General features: G+C 33.7%; 2 protein-coding genes and 1 long non-coding RNA gene across 4 annotated transcripts in view; 1 reads left to right on the top strand and 2 right to left on the bottom strand.

Annotated features, from left to right (window-relative positions):
- LOC127726289 (TBC1 domain family member 19-like) overlaps positions 1-17,350 on the bottom strand; it is a 43,568-nt gene extending 26,218 nt beyond the window's left edge. For both annotated transcript variants that reach the window (XM_052233605.1, XM_052233606.1), the window contains exons 1-5: positions 17,026-17,350; positions 13,713-13,785; positions 6,305-6,426; positions 1,925-1,999; positions 351-414 (exon numbers count right to left, since the gene is read on the bottom strand). In XM_052233605.1, the coding sequence (XP_052089565.1) occupies positions 351-414; positions 1,925-1,999; positions 6,305-6,426; positions 13,713-13,785; positions 17,026-17,121 (430 nt within the window). In that variant the 5' untranslated portion in view covers positions 17,122-17,350. The remainder of the gene's footprint in view (positions 1-350; positions 415-1,924; positions 2,000-6,304; positions 6,427-13,712; positions 13,786-17,025) is intronic.
- Positions 4,792-5,675, top strand: LOC127726302 (uncharacterized). The gene is made up of 3 exons (XR_007993486.1): positions 4,792-4,817; positions 5,441-5,529; positions 5,619-5,675. It is a non-coding gene; the product is annotated as an uncharacterized LOC127726302 (long non-coding RNA).
- Positions 10,629-12,601, bottom strand: LOC127726296 (uncharacterized). Its single transcript, XM_052233618.1, has 2 exons — positions 12,186-12,601; positions 10,629-11,615 (listed from the first exon to the last, which is right to left on the bottom strand). Exons 1-2 carry the CDS (start codon positions 12,268-12,270, stop codon positions 11,101-11,103), a joined length of 600 nt encoding a protein of 199 aa, XP_052089578.1. The 5' UTR covers positions 12,271-12,601; the 3' UTR covers positions 10,629-11,100.
- Positions 17,351-19,559: the final 2,209 nt, after the last annotated feature.

The raw sequence follows: 19,559 nt of genomic DNA, 5'->3' as shown, positions 1-19,559 counted from the left end.
GCATAGTTCAAGACGATGGAGAGTTTCTCTTTTCATTTGACTTCCCCGTATCTTTTGATCACACCTTAACATGAGAAAAATTCAATAAGCAATCAAACTGTTAAAAATGTGACTTGGCTAACCATCATACAGTCCACAGAACATAGTTGTTAAAACAACAATCTTTAAGTGCTGCAGGTAAAAGTTAACTTACTGATTGCATATTTGGTTACAGGGGATCACTCACTGACCCGGGCAAAATAAATGTAAGAATAGAGGTTTAATTATTGCAATGGTCAGTCAGTCACAGCTTTTTTTGCAATAATTTCTGAATTTACAGTATTTACAGTAAACCATTCATAACTACTAACCTGGACCTTCAACTCCAAGCTCTGTCCATTTGGAATTCATTTCCTTTTGCTCTTTTTCTGGACGCTGAGAAAAAAAGAATAAAATTGTTTTTACATAAATTGCTAATTCTAATTTTAAATAAATATATTTTTGTGGAGAAATAATTCAATTGTCATGTATTCATTTACCACTGGATTAAACCAAATCATATATAATAATAAAAAGATATGGTATGATTGCCAATAAGACAAATATCTACCAGAGTTCAAATAAGGTAGATATATGTTTATCTAATATTAACAAATATTGATTAGTTAATGGTTATTTGAAATTTGGAATTTGGTTGAACAAGCTTTCAGAATCAAACTGTTAGTACTCTAAGATCAGTATGAATGTCTTTTGTTATTTTGTTATTGCTGATCTGATGAGGTTAGCCTTTTACAACTGATTTTTACAATTTTTTTTAAAGTTGTGCTGTTGAGTATAGAACACAAAGAAACACAACTCTGCTTCATTCTTTACTTCACTGTGTCAAGCCAGGAGTCTTCCGTCCAGAGGCTATTTTACATTTAATGTTATAACTTAAAGTCAGGCCATTGTTTTTTTTAAGCATTTTAATCGAAATACATGTTGCTAAACTTTTTTCGCTGTATATTTTCATATTAATGGCAAATCAAAATTTCCAGCTGAAAATAAAAGTAATATAAGTGAATTTTCATTCCTTAATCTGTGATTACACAAAAAGAGCCCTCTGAAAAACACTTTTAACTTACCTTCCTGTTTAGAGGTATATTCAATCCTATACACAACTTACCCTCCCCAGCTAGAGGTTTATTCAATTCTGTACACCACTTACCTTCCCAGCTAGAGGTATATTCAATTCTGTACACCACTAACCTTCCCGGCTAGAGGTATATTCAATTCTGTTCACCACTTACCTTCCCTGCTAGAGGTATATTCAATTCTGTAAAAAACTTACCTTCCGGGCTAGAGGTATATTCAATTCTGTACACCACTTACCTTCCCAGCTAGAGGTATATTCAATTCTGTACACCACTTACCTTCCCGGCTAGAGATATATTCAATTCTGTACACCACTTACCTTCCAGGCTAGAGGTATATTCAATTCTGTAAAAAACTTACCTTTCGGGCTAGAGGTATATTCAATTCTGTAAAAAACTTACCTTCCCACCTAGAGGTATATTCAATTTTGTACACAACTTACCTTCCCACCTTGAGGTATATTCAATTCTGTACACAACTTACCCTCCCCAGCTAGAGGTATATTCAATTCTGTACACCACTTACCTTCCTAGCTAGAGGTATATTCAATTCTGTACACAACTTACCTTCCTAGCTAGAGGTATATTCAATTCTGTACACAACTTACCTTCCTAGCTAGAGGTATATTCAATTCTGTACATAACTTACCTCTTAGTTAGAGGTATATTCGATTCTGTACACAACTTACCTTCCTAGCTAGAGGTATATTCAATTCTGTACACAACTTACCTTTCTAGCTAGAGGTATATTCAATTCTGTACACAACTTACCTTCCTGGCTAGAGGTATATTCTATTCTGTACACAACTTACCTTCCTAGCTAGAGGTATATTCAGTTCTGTACACATGCTGTTTAAACTCTTCAATATTCTTTTCTCCCATGCATGCTAAAATTAATTACAATGTAATTTACATTTGTATAAAATAAAACTGTCTTCAAATAGAAATCAAAGAGCTGATAGCTCTCGGGTGGAAGATTATAATTAAGGATAACTTGAATTACAATGAAAGCAGACCACATCAACTCAGCCTGCTTTGTGCCATTATATTGTTTCTTTGGAAGTATTTTTTTCTTCCAAGAATAATAAACTTATGTCTCCACCAAAACAGATTAAACTGAACATAAAAATCTCCTAATATTGTTGATTCAAATTACATTTTCTATAATTCCATACATTGCATCCCAGCATGTTCAACTGGAGGGAAGCAAATATACCAGGAATTCATTAGGATTCACTTGAAAGTTTTTCTGACAAAGGTGGTTATTCACTTTAGGTATTCCGGCTTCCTTTGTCAATAAAAACTGGCCACCATGATTTATGATTCCTCGGAAACTAAAATTTGAACAACACTAACCCAACAATCAATCACGAACAGTTATAGTTGTTATTCTATATGAAAGTGGTTCAGAATCCTTCATTAACTGATTTTTTATGTTTGTGCTGTTACACAATTGTCCCTGGTCAGGGGTTGGGTTTTGAGCACTTGTTAACATTTTAAACCCAGTCATTTTCTGTATTTGCTTGTCCCAAGTCAGGAACCTGTAAAATTTTATCAAAAAATTTAATTTCCTTGTGTCAGACAATTGGACTGACATTGTAACAACATATGTCAGACATTTCAAAGTTTTATGGTCAAATGATCTGGACTGAGTATGTCCCAGGTTGTACTGTATCATCAGAGCCAAAAAGACAGGACTGATGAAATGCTGCTCCTATAAATGACATTCACATGCTCTGTACTAGAAAGTATAAAAAGAAAAGTCTGCACCCCCATTTCGCCATAAGAATTTAGGAAAAAAATACTTTTAATGGTTGAAAACTTCTAATGAAACTCTGGTAATTTCAAATCTTGTGTGATCCACTCGGTTTTTCATCATCAAACAGAAGTTGAAAATGCTTGTTAAAGATTTTAAAACACAACACGAGTGCTAAAATAAGTCAGAATCACAAAAAAAACAATTGGGAAATTTGTCTTTGACATTAAGTGGATGTATGAATAGCACATGTAAATCAAAAATAAATAAAAGTGTGCGGAAAATCTGTACTTAATAGATATCATATATAATAGAATACGACTGAGAAATTAAAACAATTCCGTCCTTTAGTAAAATACTATTAAATTTATCCATCACATCAACATTTGAAGGATCTTAGCTAAAACAAACCACATGCATCAGGATGAAATACCAAAAAGGAACAAATAATCGATTACGTTTTTATAGTTTATACATCATAATGCAAAAGCTGGTTCCCAGTTCACTTATACACCTTTTTCATTCTGTTTTATTCAAGCGGATCCCAGTTTATGTTATGCAATGCTATGAAAAGAAACGAGAAATTTGTAATGAAGCATTTAATTTTGATATCCTTTATCAATTAATATTGGACTTTGAATTTAAATTGCATATTAATATGGATTAGGTAAATTATTAGTTTTGATAATAATAAGGGTGCCCTTTACAATTTTAATACCAAACATGGCGGAATGTAAACAAACCTCGAGAAATCAAGTTTTTCTTTTATTTCTTGCTTATTGTACTCTATAATCCGCACTCCTGTCTGCAATTTTAATTTTGGAGTAAAAAACTGCTGACGATACAAGCCTGAATTCAGGTAACTGTACATTTGTTTCTCTGTCCTTGTATCATAAAATCATGCAGACGCTAGTTATTCTACCAACTTGTTACCGATCATGTTTACAAATTGGTGTCGAGATGAGGCATGGAAGTTATAAAATTGTAAAGCACAGAAAGGGATGTGGAAACACTCCTGGAAATGTTCTATGTTTAGACTTGACCAGCTGGCAATATTGGATTTCAGAAGACTTGAAAGTCTTCTTCCAACAAAAACTGTGCTTAATTAGTATCATTTATTTCCTCATTGTGCCATTCAAATTTTTATACAGTTTGCTGTCTTTCTGACACATATTTCAATCTTAACGATAGACAAAAAACTTGTCTGACATTTGTATGAACAAATTATAAACCATAAATAGTATCCTGGTTTGTACAATGGATATTTTTTGTATGTTGCTTGTAGTATCTTGCATGTGTAATATACCTTTTCTTATTTTTTAAAAATAAATACATCACCACAGCAATTAGTTTGATGGAAATTGGAAGGTTTCAAAGATGTAATAGTGTTCACAGGAATTTTCTATGCTAAGATATTTTATGCAATTTTTCTGAAATAGGATTCTGAGAAGCTTTATCTGAGCTTTAAGATATTTTACCTGAGCTTTTCTGAGATAAAGAATAGGTTTTTTAGCATGTTCTGGTGGTGTTACTGGGTACTGTAACTTTGGTTTTGTAGATATTTTACCTGAGCTTTTCTGAGATAAAGAAGAGGTTCTTTAGCATGTTCTGGTGGAGTTACTGGGTTCTGTAACTTTGGTTTTGTAGATATTTTACCCGAGCTTTTCTGAGATAAAGAAGAGGTTCTTTAGCATGTTCTGGTGGTGTTACTGGGTACTATAACTTTGGTTTTGTAGATACTTTACCCAAGCTTTTCTGAGATAAAGAAGAGGTTCTTTAGCATGTTCTGGTGGTGTTACTGGGTACTATAACTTTGGTTTTGTAGATACTTTACCCGAGCTTTTCTGAGATAAAGAAGAGGTTTTTTAGCATGTTCTGGTGGTGTTACTGGGTATTGTAACTTTGGTTTTGTAGATATTTTACCTGAGCTTTTCTGAGGTAAAGAAGAGGTTCTTTAGCATGTTCCGGTGGAGTTACTGGGTATTGTAACTTTGGTTTTGTAGACACTTTACCTGAGCTTTTCTGAGATAAAGGAGAGGTTCTTTAGCATGTTCTGGTGGAGTTACTGGGTATTGTAACTTTGGTTTTGTAGATATTTTACCTGAGCTTTTCTGAGATAAAGAAGAGGTTCTTTAGCATGTTCTGGTGGAGTTACTGGGTATTGTAACTTTGGTTTTGTAGATATTTTACCTGAGCTTTTCTGAGATAAAGAAGAGGTTCTTTAGCATGTTCTGGTGGTGCTACTGGGTACTGTAACTTTGGTTTTGTAGATATTTTACCTGAGCTTTTCTGAGATAAAGAAGAGGTTCTTTAGCATGTTCTGGTGGTGTTACTGGGTACTGTATCTTTGGTTTTGTAGATATTTTACCTGAGCTTTTCTCAGGTAAAGAAGAGGTTCTTTAGCATGTTCTGGTGGTGTTACTGGGTACTATAACTTAAGTTTTGTAGATATTTTACCTGAGCTTTTCTGAGATAAAGAAGAGGTTCTTTAGCATGTTCTGGTGGAGTTACTGGGTATTGTAACTTTGGTTTTGTAGATATTTTACCTGAGCTTTTCTGAGATAAAGCAGAGGTTCTTTAGCATGTTCTGGTGGAGTTACTGGGTATTGTAACTTTGGTTTTGTAGATATTTTACCTGAGCTTTTCTGAGATAAAGAAGAGGTTCTTTAGCATTTTCTGGTGGAGTTACTGGGTATAGTGACTTTGGTTTTGTAGATATTTTACCTGAGCTTTTCTGAGGTAAAGAAGAGGTTCTTTAGCATGTTCTGGTGGTGTTACTGGGTATTGTAACTTTGGTTTTGTAGATATTTTACTTGAGCTTTTCTGAGATAAAGAAGAGGTTCTTTAGCATGTTCTGGTGGTGTTACTGGGTATTGTAACTTTGGTTTTGTAGATATTTTACCTGAGCTTTTCTGAGATAAAGAAGAGGTTCTTTAGCATGTTCTGGTGGAGTTACTGGGTACTGTAACTTTGGTTTTGTAGATATTTTACCCGAGCTTTTCTGAGATAAAGAAGAGGTTCTTTAGCATGTTCTGGTGGAGTTACTGGGTACTGTAACTTTGGTTTTGTAGATATTTTACCCGAGCTTTTCTGAGATAAAGAAGAGGTTCTTTAGCATGTTCTGGTGGTGTTACTGGGTACTATAACTTTGGTTTTGTAGATACTTTACCCAAGCTTTTCTGAGATAAAGAAGAGGTTTTTTAGCATGTTCTGGTGGTGTTACTGGGTATTGTAACTTTGGTTTTGTAGATATTTTACCTGAGCTTTTCTGAGGTAAAGAAGAGGTTCTTTAGCATGTTCTGGTGGAGTTACTGGGTATTGTAACTTTGGTTTTGTAGATACTTTACCTGAGCTTTTCTGAGGTAAAGAAGAGGTTCTTTAGCTTGTTCTGGTGGTGTTACTGGGTACTGTAACTTTGGTTTTGTAGATATTTTACCTGAGCTTTTCTGAGGTAAAGAAGAGGTTCTTTAGCATGTTCTGGTGGTGTTACTGGGTATTGTAACTTTGGTTTGGTCTGTAGGTATTTAAATACTGCGTTCTTTAACCTCTTGTCCCATCCTGTAACAAAGTAGCTGATACATTAAGCTGTATCAATGTTAACATTTGTTATATATATACATAAATAAATTATGCCATTTGTAAAAAATCTGTAATATAATTGGCACAGCTGTGACAGAGGCACATGAATTTTGACCTAAATCCAAATCTGCTGTTTAAGATATATAGCTTTCAGTTTCAGTCATGACTGGCAAATATGACCAATCATGACCCTTGCACATATACCTGTATCCCCACCAACAAATAATTGAGAACAGACATCATATGCAAATGCAATAGATGTTCTTGTATAAACAAATTAGTGTGTTAAAATTTAAATGGATTTGTGAAACTATACTCTGGTGATTACTAGATAAATACCAGATATACTCAACACAAGGGGGTTTAATTAAAAATCATTCATGGGTGATGAATTTTCATGAAATATTCCTCTGTATACACAGATGTCATAGATACCTGCCCCGCATGGTAACATATATACCATGGTTGCAAAACAGAGATTTTTCAACTTCAATCACCAATTACCCTGTTTTATACACAAAAAGATTGACCCCCAGGAAGAAATCAAAGCACGAAAGGGCTGTAAAGGCAGTTAATTACAGGTTGTGTGTATTTTAAGTCCAGTTATATCATTATCTTGCATAGTACAGTGTACTTATCAGAGGTGGTTTTCAGTATTTAAGATTTAGAGTTCTCTAATGATATTGAATAAGTTTTATGAATGTCATATTCTGAGCACTATATGAAGGCGATTGTTCTCACTTGTTTATGAACTAGTGCATTATGTCCAGTTTGTACCTTTTTTATCTATGTTTATAGTCAAATTAGTTATCAAAGGTACCAGGATTATAATTTAATACGCCAGACGTGTGTTTCGTCTTCATAAGACTCATCAGTGACGTTCAGATCAAAATAGTAACAAAGCCAAACAAGTACAAAGTTGAAGAGCATTGAGGACCCAAAATTCCAAAAAGTTGTGCCAAATACGGCTAAGGAAATCTATTCCTTGGATAAGAAAATCCTTAGTTTTTTCATTGGCAATCATAACACATCTCCTTATTTATATAATGATCTATATTCAACGACCTCAGGTACAAAAAAAATGTATGTAACTAAACTATGATGGGAAACCTTTGACTTCTTTCTTTATATAAACTTTTGATTTGGTACCATAGAACTATGTAGAGTAAATGTACATTGCAACATGTCAACTCTTTCAACTCCAAGCAAAATTATATTTCCAAGCATAAAGTAATTTATGAATGAAATAAAATGCTCCGCTGGGGCGCAGCTTGATACGACCGCAGAGGTCGAACCCTGAACAGTTGGGGCAAGTATGAACACAACATTCAAGCTTGATTCAGCACTGAATTTGGATTGTAATTAAATATTTGACACAGCATAGGTTTCTGACACAGAATGAAAGTGGTCTAAGATACTTAAAAAAAATTAATTTACCTATTCAAACCATATCATTATTATTTGCTTTTATATATAAATCAGAAATAACCAATTTAAAATGGAAAATTTTAAAGAAAAAAAAGGAAAAAGAATCCCCCCCCCAAATTTTTTGAACCCCCTTATGATTCATCACCCCAAAACTCAATCCCAGCCTTCCCTTTGTGGTATGGTACCTTGCAGTACAATTTCAGAGAGATCCATACACTTGAACACATGTTATTGTCTGGAAACTAGAAAAATGCTTGTTTTTTGGCCCCTTTTTGGTCCAAAATTCCTAAACGTTTAGGGCAATTACCCCCAAACTCAAACCCAGCTTTCCCTTTGTGATATGGAACCTTGTAGTACAATTTCATAAAGATCCATACACTTACACACAAGTTATTGCCATGAAACTAGACAAATGCTTGTTTTTTGCCCCTTTTTGGCCCCTTATTCCTAAAATTTGGAGGCAAATACCCCCCAAATCAATCCCAGCATTCCCTTTGTGATATGGAACCATGTGATACAATGTCAGAGAGATCCATAGACTTACACACAAGTTATTGTCATGAAACTAGAAAAATGCTTGTTTTTTTCCCCTAATTCCTAAAATTTGGAGGCAATTACCCCCAAAATCAATCCCAGCATTCCCTTTGTGGTATGGTACCTTGCAGTACAATTTCAGAGAGATCCATACACTTGAACACAAGTTATTGTCTGGAAACTAGAAAAATGCTTATTTTTGGCCCCTTATTCCTAAACTTTTTGGGCAATTACCCCCAAACTCTATTCCAGCTTTCCCTTTGTGATATGGAACCTTGTAGTACAATTTCATAAAGATCCATACACTTACACACAAGTAAACTATAATATGTCAAATATTTAATTACAATCCAAATTCAGACCTGTATCAAGCTTGAATATTGTGTCCATTTTTGCCCCAGCTGTTCATGGAACCTTGTGATACAATGTCAGAGAGATCCATAGACTTGCACACAAGTTATTGTCATGAAACTAGGAAAATGCTTGTTTTTTACCCCTTTTTGGCCCCTAATTCCTAAAATTTGGAGGCAATTACCCCCAAAATCCCAGCATTCCCTTTGTGATATGGAACCTTGTGAGATCCATACACTTACACACAAGTTATGTCTGGAAGTTACAAAAATGCTTATTTTTGGCCCCTAATTCCTTAACTGTTGGTACCATAACCCCCAAAATCAATCCCCACTTTCCTTTTGTGGTATTGAACCTTATTTTAAAATTTCATTGAGATCCATTCACTTAAACTAAAGTTAGAGTGCGAAAACTAATGTGTCTTCGGATCACGACACCGACGACGACGCCAACGTCATACCAATATACGACCACAAAATTTTTTTGCAGTCGTATAAAAAGGAGTTCTTAATTAAGAAATAAACTGATTCGCTGAGTGCAGCTGGATACACCCGCAGAGGTACTACCCTGAACAGCTGGGGCAAAAATGGACACAATATTCAAGCTTGATACAGGTCTGAATTTGGATTGTAATTAAATATTTGACATATTATAGTTTCTGAATAAATGTAGTCAATGAACTTGAAATCGGTTATATGAATTGAATTTATATTCAATTAAAGATTTCTTGCTGTTGTGCAATACTTAATAAATCTGTTGCCAGACTATAAACAAATAAAGTTCAATTTCTTCTCAATGTCATATTTGAAATTTATGAAAATCAATAGGGAGATTACATCAATAGCTATAAAAATAATTCACCAAAGTTTCATGTGAACTGCTTAAAGCATTTTTGAGTTGTTGTCCAAAAACTGGAAAATCCCCCCATTTTTAATGAATAAAACCCCATAACTCAGAAATGTAAAATCTAAAATTTATAAAATTCTAAAGGGAGCTTACGGATTGATAATTTAGTCTTAGATGCAAGATTTTTTTATCAGTTGTTAGTGGCTTTGAACTAGCTGTCAGTAACTGCGAATACTGTCAGATTTGTACTTAGTGTCTTTTTGTTGTTTGGATGTACAACTACCTGACCACGTCCACTTGTATTTGTATTTATCCATCTGATGAGTTTAGCCTCTTTCAACTGATTTTTATAGTTCTTTCTTATATTGTACTGTTACACCACTGTCCCAGGTTAGGGGGAGGGTTGGGATCCCGCTAACATGTTTAAGCCAGCCACATTCTGTATGTACATGTATGTGCCTGTCCCAAGTCAGGAGCCTATAAAAGTGTAATTCAGTGGTTGTCGTTTGTTTATGTGTTGCATATTTGTTATATTTGTTCATTTTTTTACATAAAATAGGCCGTTAGTTTTCTTGTTTGAATTGTTTTACATTGTCATTTCTGGGCCTGTTATAGCTGACTGTGCGGTATGGGCTTTGCTCATTGTTGAAGGCCGTACTGTGACCTATAGCTGTTAATTTCTGTGTCATTTGGTCTCTTGTGCATGTGTGGAGAGTTGTCTCATTGGCAATCATACCACATCTTCTTTTTTATATTTACATCAACAGATATAAAAAATTCACCAAAGTCAAGGTGAGACAACAAAACTTAGTTGTAAGATCTCTGAAATTTTTTACAGGGTACGAGTTTTTCTCATTGTTGGAGATTGTACGGTGACAGTAACACCTGTTACTGCTTAAACCCATTTCTTACGCACTTTAGTTTGATAAACTCACTGAATATCATACCACATCTCCTTATTTTTATATGCATTACAATTTATATGTGCATGTAATTGTAAATATATATATATCAGAACAAAATTCATTGCGTCACTTTTATTTATGCATCCTTTGGCACAATACAAGTTCTAAAATTACACAACATACAACAACTAAATGTTATTTCAGATGAAAGTTTTGTTTCAGTTTCATTCATAGGATTTATTAGAATTTTGTATGTTTTGCCAAGTCCAATAATTCGCTCTATGTGACATAGAGACATAGTTGACTAAACCACCAGGTGTCGAACATTCAAGAATTTTCAGTGTTTCTGTTTTTATTTGATGAAAAGGTTGCCTGAGCTCTAGGAGCTTTAGGTTTTATCACGGGATATTCTGTGCTGTCAATAATAATCCAAGTCGTAGGAAACTTTAATTTGAAGTTGGATGGTGAAAAATACCTGACTAAACCACTAGATGGCCAAGTGTTAGCCTCACACCACTGTTTAGACATAAAAATAATCCATGTATACACAATATTCTTAACACTAGATTCAATCTAAAATCTAGACAGTTCAAAGTTGGTTGTATGATGCCTCAATTTCATCAAAGTCATAAAAAAACTGATTTTCAACTGACACCCTATCAATTTGAAAATATATGTATCTCAAACAATGTGCTGCTGGACCAAGTGTGGTCAAAACAAATAAAAATTTAGTATACAACTCTAAACCGGTATAAAAATGCATGGCTGTGTCACGTGTCTTCATTTCAAAATTCTCTGCTGAAAACATAGGCATTGATGGTGTTTCCGTAATTCCATCTGTGAAGCTCAACATTAGCTCGGCAGTTGGTGGTGGACAGTCATAAATCCTTTCTGCAGTATGAATGACTTCTTCAGGAAAACCAACTTTACAATCAAAACTTTCCTCTAGATTTCTACTACAATATTCATCAAGTTTAGTTCTTTTGTTTTCACAGGAAACTGCCCTGATTTTTCTTTTTGCGGACGATTCAGTCTCTTGCTTGGTCCAGGAAAATAGGCTGGGAATTGCAGTAGACTTAAGTCTCTGTATGGTGGGTTTGCGCCCTGAAAAAGGTTATAAAACATTAGATTTTTTTATAATTAAATGAACTTCCATTAGCAATGTATACTTTGTACTACCTGGCGAAATATTAACTAGATTTATTCATTACATCTGGATAAAACTATGTTTGCCTGATTCAATGTATGTTATGTAAATCCAAAGGACAAACAATGAGAGACTTATGCAACAAACGTACATTGTTTGTACCTAAATAACTATAATATAGATGAGAGCATGTCATTGTTTTGTTCCTGTTAACATTGTCATTTATATTTTTCAAGAAAGTCTATGAGGCATAGCTTATGCATTCCTGTCATTACTTCATTAGCATAATTACTGCTAAAATAATTCTCAGTATGATATACCTCTTGTAAGAAATCATTATAATTGTAGCAATCACCAAAAAATCTCAAACAGATCACATTGAATCGTAATCCAAAAAATTATGACGTCTTGAATTACCCACCCCATTTTATTCTAAAACGATAATTGCGGTTGTAAACAGACTTTGGTTTATTCGCATGGAGATTACATATATAACTATATATTTCACAAAGAAAATAGAGTTTTACCATTAATAGTTTCCTGCACGTAGTCTTTTTCAGTAAAACGTGCCTTGCAAACAACAGCTGATTGAGATGGACTCCACGATATCATCGTGTTCTCGTCCAATCTGCGAATGGGCCATGGCGTTGATCCAACTTTTCCTTCTATTTAAGTCATTTGGAAATGCATGTCCTCCTCTTAAATGACATCCAGGTACACAACAACAAGTACTTGGCATCGTTAATTAAAAATATAACTGAAATAGTTGCACAGAAACCGGAAGAAGAGGAACAGGATCCGCTACCACGGCGCCACCTATTCAGGAACGATAATTTGCTACTTTATATAACTGCGAAAATAACGTTAGACGGGTTCACGTGCATAAACAGAAATGCGCTTTAAATTGTATAATATAATTCATGTTCAGTCGACCTTTAATTATTATATCAACGACTGAAATGATTTATAAACATCTAGATTGCAGATAACACTCGAAATTAACCCGAGCTCTTTCCACACGGAATTCAAATTCTCAGATCCGGACATCCTGGCATTTAAATTTTTCAAGGGGTGATGCCAATAGGAATCCTCTAGATTTTTCTTCTATTTGAAGGTGATTACTGATTATTTATATTGCCGATTATTTTTTAACCAGAGGATATAGTATGATAAAAATAAAAATGGAGATATTATATAGTGTCTTTAACAATATTAAAAGAGTAAAATTACTATATTCAACTGGTGTCGATATTATCAATTAAATTAATTTGCATTGAAGTATATGGAAAATCTAGAGGATTCTTATTGGCATCACCTCTCAACATTGTTTACATAACACAAATGCTAATCATTGATTGGTCAGTTACATGTTGTGATGTCACTGCAGATCTGAGAATAATTCTAGTTTGTCAATCGGTTGACTGCTTATAATGCAAAATACTAATATATCAAAAGTTTTTAAAACTAACAAAACACAATGATCGTTTCTCTATTTCCCAATGTAAATGAAATGAAACAAAAAACATTTTATATCGCAATAAGAAGAGGAGAGAATTCAACATTTCCGGATCTACTTGGAGTCTAATGACCCCCCACGTAGATAAGTTGGATATCGCGGAAGGAAGGATTAACCCGGCAACTAGAAAGGCATTAAAGCACTGCCTTTAAAAATGAGGCTAAAGATACCAAGTGGACATTAAATATACAGAAATTGAACAAAAACTGAAAACGCCATTTTGTTAGCTAATATTCACCCAGTGTATATCATGTATATACATGATATAGTGTAATACATGTAGATTTTGTTTTTTTCTAGTTCTTCATGAAGTACTAGTCATATCTTCTGTTCAAGAGAAAAACAACATTCCTTACATATCTCACATATCTAGAGCTTAAAGTCTTCCTGAAATTATAATTACATAACATTCTGTACCCTATCAGTAATGTTAAACATGCAGTTTTCAGATGTATGAAACATATAAAGGTTTTAAGCAGAAAATAAAAATATAACAAATTTTAAGAAAATTCATTGCATGATGATACAAACTGTTTACCTGAGTGAATTAAGCCTGCTTGTACACCTTTCTTTAATTCTGATAGTCTCACACCTGGTTTGGTGATTTCAATCTGAAATTAGCACATGTACAGAATATTATTCAAAATTGTTTTTATTGCTCAAATATCAAACGTACATTTAAACAAAGGGATTTGACAAAAGATAACACCTATACAAATCCTTCCCCATACAAGATGGATTGAATAATCTGATAGTATATAATATATTTCTGATAATTCATAGATCATTCATTGTTGCAGTGAGTCAGGAGAGGCAATCCCCCCAATTCTTGAATATTATAATAACATAACATTAGTTTTTAGGGAAACAGGGGTTGTAAATTGGGGGTATTTGCACAGACAAAAAGAAATAAAAGATACATGTAGTTTATATATACAAAAGTGCTTTTTTTTATGAATTTACAAGAAACAGATTAATAATCATTTAAACATGTGAAATAAAAATATAATTTAACACACAAAATGAAAAATAACTCTTTCTTACCCACTTTCATCAGCCTTTTGATGATCATGCTCAGGTTTGATAATGCATGCCAATTACTTTGGAATTTTGAGGTGTTATCATGATAATTTGTTCATAAATCAGTTCAATCTATCTTTCACACTTATTTTGTTACTTCAACAATTATAACATGGTATACAGTTTTCTTTTAACATGCCATTTCTTTTCTGATTTTATTAACACAATTAAATGATTAAGAATGATAAACAAATATTTCAAGTGACACTGTGTGGAAACCAAAATTACACAGGAGAACTCAAACTTGCCTAAATAATGTCACCTGTAGTCAGCTGTTAAATTCATTTCATACAATTTTTACATCTCCCTAAATAAAATTCAAATTGAACTGCCTACAATGTAGTTACCAGACAATTGATACCATTGTATGGTTTTAATATTAGAGCCAAGCTAGCACTTGTATATTAAGGTACATTATTGTATATATATCCAACTGAAATAAATTATACTATCAAGCGGAATTTTATTGTCACTCCCATGTCATCTTTTTTTTATGCACTTCAGGCGACTCTATCGAAAGTAAACACAACAGGGTTGGTTCACCACATGGAGTTATAATTGTTATATTTTATGTGAACCCCTGCATCAGAAAGAAACAGCTATGCTAACAGGGCTAACCTACAGGTCACCAGTGAACATACTGACTATGAAATATTCCAAACGTGCAACTGATCAACAAAAAAGAAACCAACAGCACCAAGATTTCTGATACCAACCTATTTCTATAAATGAGAGACAGAAACAACCGAATACCATGCAGGAGCCGTATATAATTGAATTATAAATTTACATCTATGCCAATAAACAGATTAACTATGCTGGAAGATCAACAAATTTATAAAAGGCCTATACCAAATAATTTTACATCTGAACTATTTCTGACAACACTATTTATTATTAGCAGAGAATCAGATAAAAAAAATTCCCATATTGTTACATGCTGAAAAAAAATAGGGTAGGTAGGTAGGGAATTATTTTTACTTTTAATATTATTTTTACATTGAGTCTATGGGAGCAACATTGTGACTTTAACAGTGCTTAATCAAAAATGGTAAAAAAAAACTTTAGGGTAGGGAATAAAAATTAGGGTAGGTAGGGGTACAGTAAACACACATACTTTTTTGTTTGGCCTTAGGGATGCGCCAGACAGTAGAACCCTCTAACACTGGATCAGAAGGGAAGCCTTGCAAAGCGGTGGGGACTATAAGAAGTTCGTCTATTATATAACATAACAAGCCTTTTAGAACAATGTCATGCATCGTATAAAACAAAATCAAACTCAAACTGACTTTTTACAAACTTTATTTTTCTATATCTATCTGATCTATTTATAACTCTCTACTTTCACTTTTCATTATTTCTCTCACCCAGAGCAAGTTTTGTACACATTGTGAGGCCAAAATTTTATGTACCAAGCTTTATACTTCAGTACTTTCTGTATGTAAAACTGTCTTGATGATGCCTGCCTGGCAGGCAAAACCAGTTACTTGTCACCAAGTTTGATAAAATTGCAGACTCTTTGGAGTGTTGTTGTCATAAATAGGTACATTTTGTATTTTAAGTTTTGCAATACATTTGTAGTTTGCATTAATTGACAACCAAGTATAACAAGGTATCCACTTCAGGAGACTCATTATAAATTTGATCTTCTTTCATATACAAAAAAAATGAATTTAGTAATTTGTGCACCCGTTCATTTATGTTTTGCTGTATCACTAAATGTCAGAAATAACGGAGGTGTGACATTTATGATACAAATGTACAAAATGTAGCATGTGACCTGTCTCTAATCATATTTTATTAATTATCAGGATGGTGTTTGATGCATCAGACATTTTCTCTTGCATACCTGCCAACCTCTGAAACCTTCAAAGAGGGAGATCTCCCTCTCAGCTATGACAGCTGAGAGGGAGGTTTTGCATGAACGACATTTTCAAACTAAATATATGACCTGTACACTTATTCATCTATAAAACACCAATAAGAGTTAACAAATATACTTTATTTCTTCAATTCATTTTTGTAATCTATACAAAGTTTTGTTTTTTTTTCCTTATTCAATACCTCCGAGTCTCATAACTCATAAAATTCAATATTTTAATTCTGTTGAGAGTCTCACACTGACATGCATTTGAACGTCGTACAGACCACCAGAAGCAACCGAAAAGTTGATTGAACATAATGTGCACAGTAAAGATACATTGTGCCAAGTGAACTTGGTCGTAAAAATTGAAATTTTTCATCTCTTCTTCTTTACACTGTCGCTTGGTCCAGACAAAGACCTCTATCCAGTTGGAGATGACATAGCAGAAATGATTTTCGATTGCTAATAAATCGAACATAAAAACTACTGACCAAAGTTTTCAAATGATTGCTGATTGTTTGTTTCTTTTTATTGACAGTAAAGAAAAATCCTGAGAAATACGAAGGACTTAGGTGGGTCATTCCGGGTTAAAATATCCAAAAGCGGGAGATTCTATACTCTTGCACGGGTGATTTCTGGAATTTCGTTGTTTGCGCGGGAGACTCCCGCTCAAAATGGGAGGGTTGGCAGATATGCTCGTGTAACTACTTGTCAAAGGTTAGCAGGAATGGCTGTGATGTCCAATTATAGATACAAATCAAAAAGGTCTATACAAGTTGCTGTCCTTTTTTGACACATTATCTCATGGTGATGCTCCTCGTGAAAGGAGGCTTCACACTCAGGCTTTTTTTCTGCTTCTGCCAGATAATGACCACAATCAACTGTTTTACAGACCATACATACATACCTGGGCAGCATTTTGCAGGTCTGTATAAATTTTAGATGATTTTAAGTCTTCAATCAGAGTTTGCATGAAAATCTTTGATAGATTTGGATCTGTCATATTTAATTTCAACTAAATTCTTTGAAAATATAAAGAGTCCATAGCAACACTCGCTGACACACTGATATTTAGGGTGTAAGCAAACACGTCACATGTATAATTCACTACTGTTTAACATTTCTTGTTTCACTATGTACAAAGCTTAGGGTATGCCACTGAATTGCAGAAAAAATACAGCCTTTATCCTATTTTGGTTCAATGAGTATTTACACAAGCATTGCAATGATCATTCGAGTCTTGAAAATGTTTATAATATAAAGTTAAATCGATAACCGACGAATGGTGTAACAAAATCCGGATCTAAGACTCAAAAAGGGTACTTTTTTTAATTATTTCACTACTTCTCTATATTCGAGAAAAGTAAGTTATTTAAGTCCAGTAAAGATGGTACATGTACACTATGATTTACTGGGCTGTTGACTTGACCCTCGGATTATTCATTTTACAGTTATAAAGCATAGATATCAGGAGTTTCTCCACTAATCATTAATGTAATCTGATTATCACTGGCCCTGATAATTTGCCAGCATATTTTCTTACATAATTTTTAGAAGAATTGTCTCCATTTTGACACACTTTTTCCGAAAATCTATTGATTCTGGTAAAATCCCAACAGATTGAAAGCAGGCTAATGTTGTACCTATATTTAATAAACTGGCAGCTGCGCCATGAGCGCATGATACCGGCCCGTCGCTTTTTTAAAGAATAAAGTCCAATAACTTCTCAATGTCATTTCAGAAATTTATGAAAAACTAAAGAGAGGTTAACTTAATACATATAACCAGTCACCAAAGTTTCATGAAAACTGCTCAAAGCACTTTAAAGATATTGTCCGAAAACTGGAAAATCACCCTTTTTTTTATAAATTCCATAACTCGGAAACGTAAAATCTAAAATTTATAAAAATCGAAAGGGAGCTTACGTCAATAGATATAAACAATTCACCAAAACTTTCATGAAAACTGCTGAAAGCATTTTTGAGTTATTGTCCGAAAACTGGAAAAAAAACCTTTTTTGAATGAATAAAACCCCATAACTCGGAAACGTAAAATCAAAAATTTATAAAAATCGAAAGGGAGCTCATGTCAGTAGATATAAACAATTCACCAAAGTTTCTTGCAAATTAGTGAAAGTATTTATGAGTTATTATCCGAAAACTGGAAAATCCCCCTTTTTTAATGAATAAAACCCCATAACTCGGAAACTTAGAATCTACAATTTATAAAAAAACGAAAAGGAGCTCACGTCAATAGATATAAACAATTCATCAAAGTTTCATGCAGATTAGTTAAAGCGTTTCTGAGTTATTGTCCGACATTTTGACGACAGACGGACAGACGGACAGACGGATAACGGTATACCATAATACGTCCCGTTAACGGGAGTATAAAAAAGGTGACAAGCATAACGGATCACAACGCTATAATATACACAGACCTATAAACAATAGACCAGTTTCATTAACTTCAATATATTGTAAAATTGTGGAACATATTTTAACAAGTAACATCCGAAAACATCGTACAAATAAAAACATATTAAACATGATGACAGTCAACATGGGTTTATGAGTAAATCAAAGGTCTTGCGAAACCCAACTCATTATCTGAGTATCCAAGATCTACCAAAATCAATGGGAAATGGCAATAAATAGATGATATACTTTTATATTTTTCTTAAGCGTTTGATAAAGTCCCCCTCAAAGATTAGCTCAAAAATTAAGTTTTTACGGTATTAGGAACCAAAAATTAAATTTGATATCGGATCTTTTAACCGACAGGCAACAGCAGATGTACTTTTAAATCTTCTAATTAGCTGTTGACTCTGGTGTTTCCCAGGGAACAGTTTTAGGCCCCACATTTTCCTTCTCTTTATTAATGATTTACAAGACATGTTACTTGCAATGCAAGACTTTTCGCAGATGACTGCGAAAACAATAATTATGATGCACAATTACTGCAAAATGATTTATCTAGTTGAGTGCAATGGGAAAGGGACTGGCAGATGAATTTCAATCCTGAAAAATGTTATGTCATACATATTCAACAAAATTAACCCTTCTTCTTTTAATTATACATTGCATAATCGTGTATAATAATATGTTAAAGATAGCCATGATCTCGACTGTGGAACATATATAAATAATATTACTTGTAAGGCAAATAAAACTTTAGGCTTTCTTTGTAGAAATCTGAAATACTGCACACGTAAGGTTAAAAACTTTACGTACTCATCGCTTTTCCGTCCAGTCGTCGAATAATCTCCCCCTGTTCAGTGGGATCATTACAAAAAGCATCACATCACTCAGGTCGAGCAGAATCAGCGTAAGCAGCCATATATATAATGCTATGTTTTCTTTAGCACATTACTAATAAATCGAAAAGTATCCTCTGTAGACCTTATATGACGGACAATACAATTATTCTATATGTACATCC

Source organism: Mytilus californianus, unplaced genomic scaffold (assembly GCF_021869535.1).
Source record: "Mytilus californianus isolate M0D057914Y unplaced genomic scaffold, xbMytCali1.0.p SCAF_17, whole genome shotgun sequence".
NCBI lineage: Eukaryota > Metazoa > Mollusca > Bivalvia > Mytilida > Mytilidae > Mytilus > Mytilus californianus.
The sequence above is the reverse complement of the archived record's forward strand: the minus strand, read 5'-3'. Positions and strand labels throughout refer to the sequence as shown.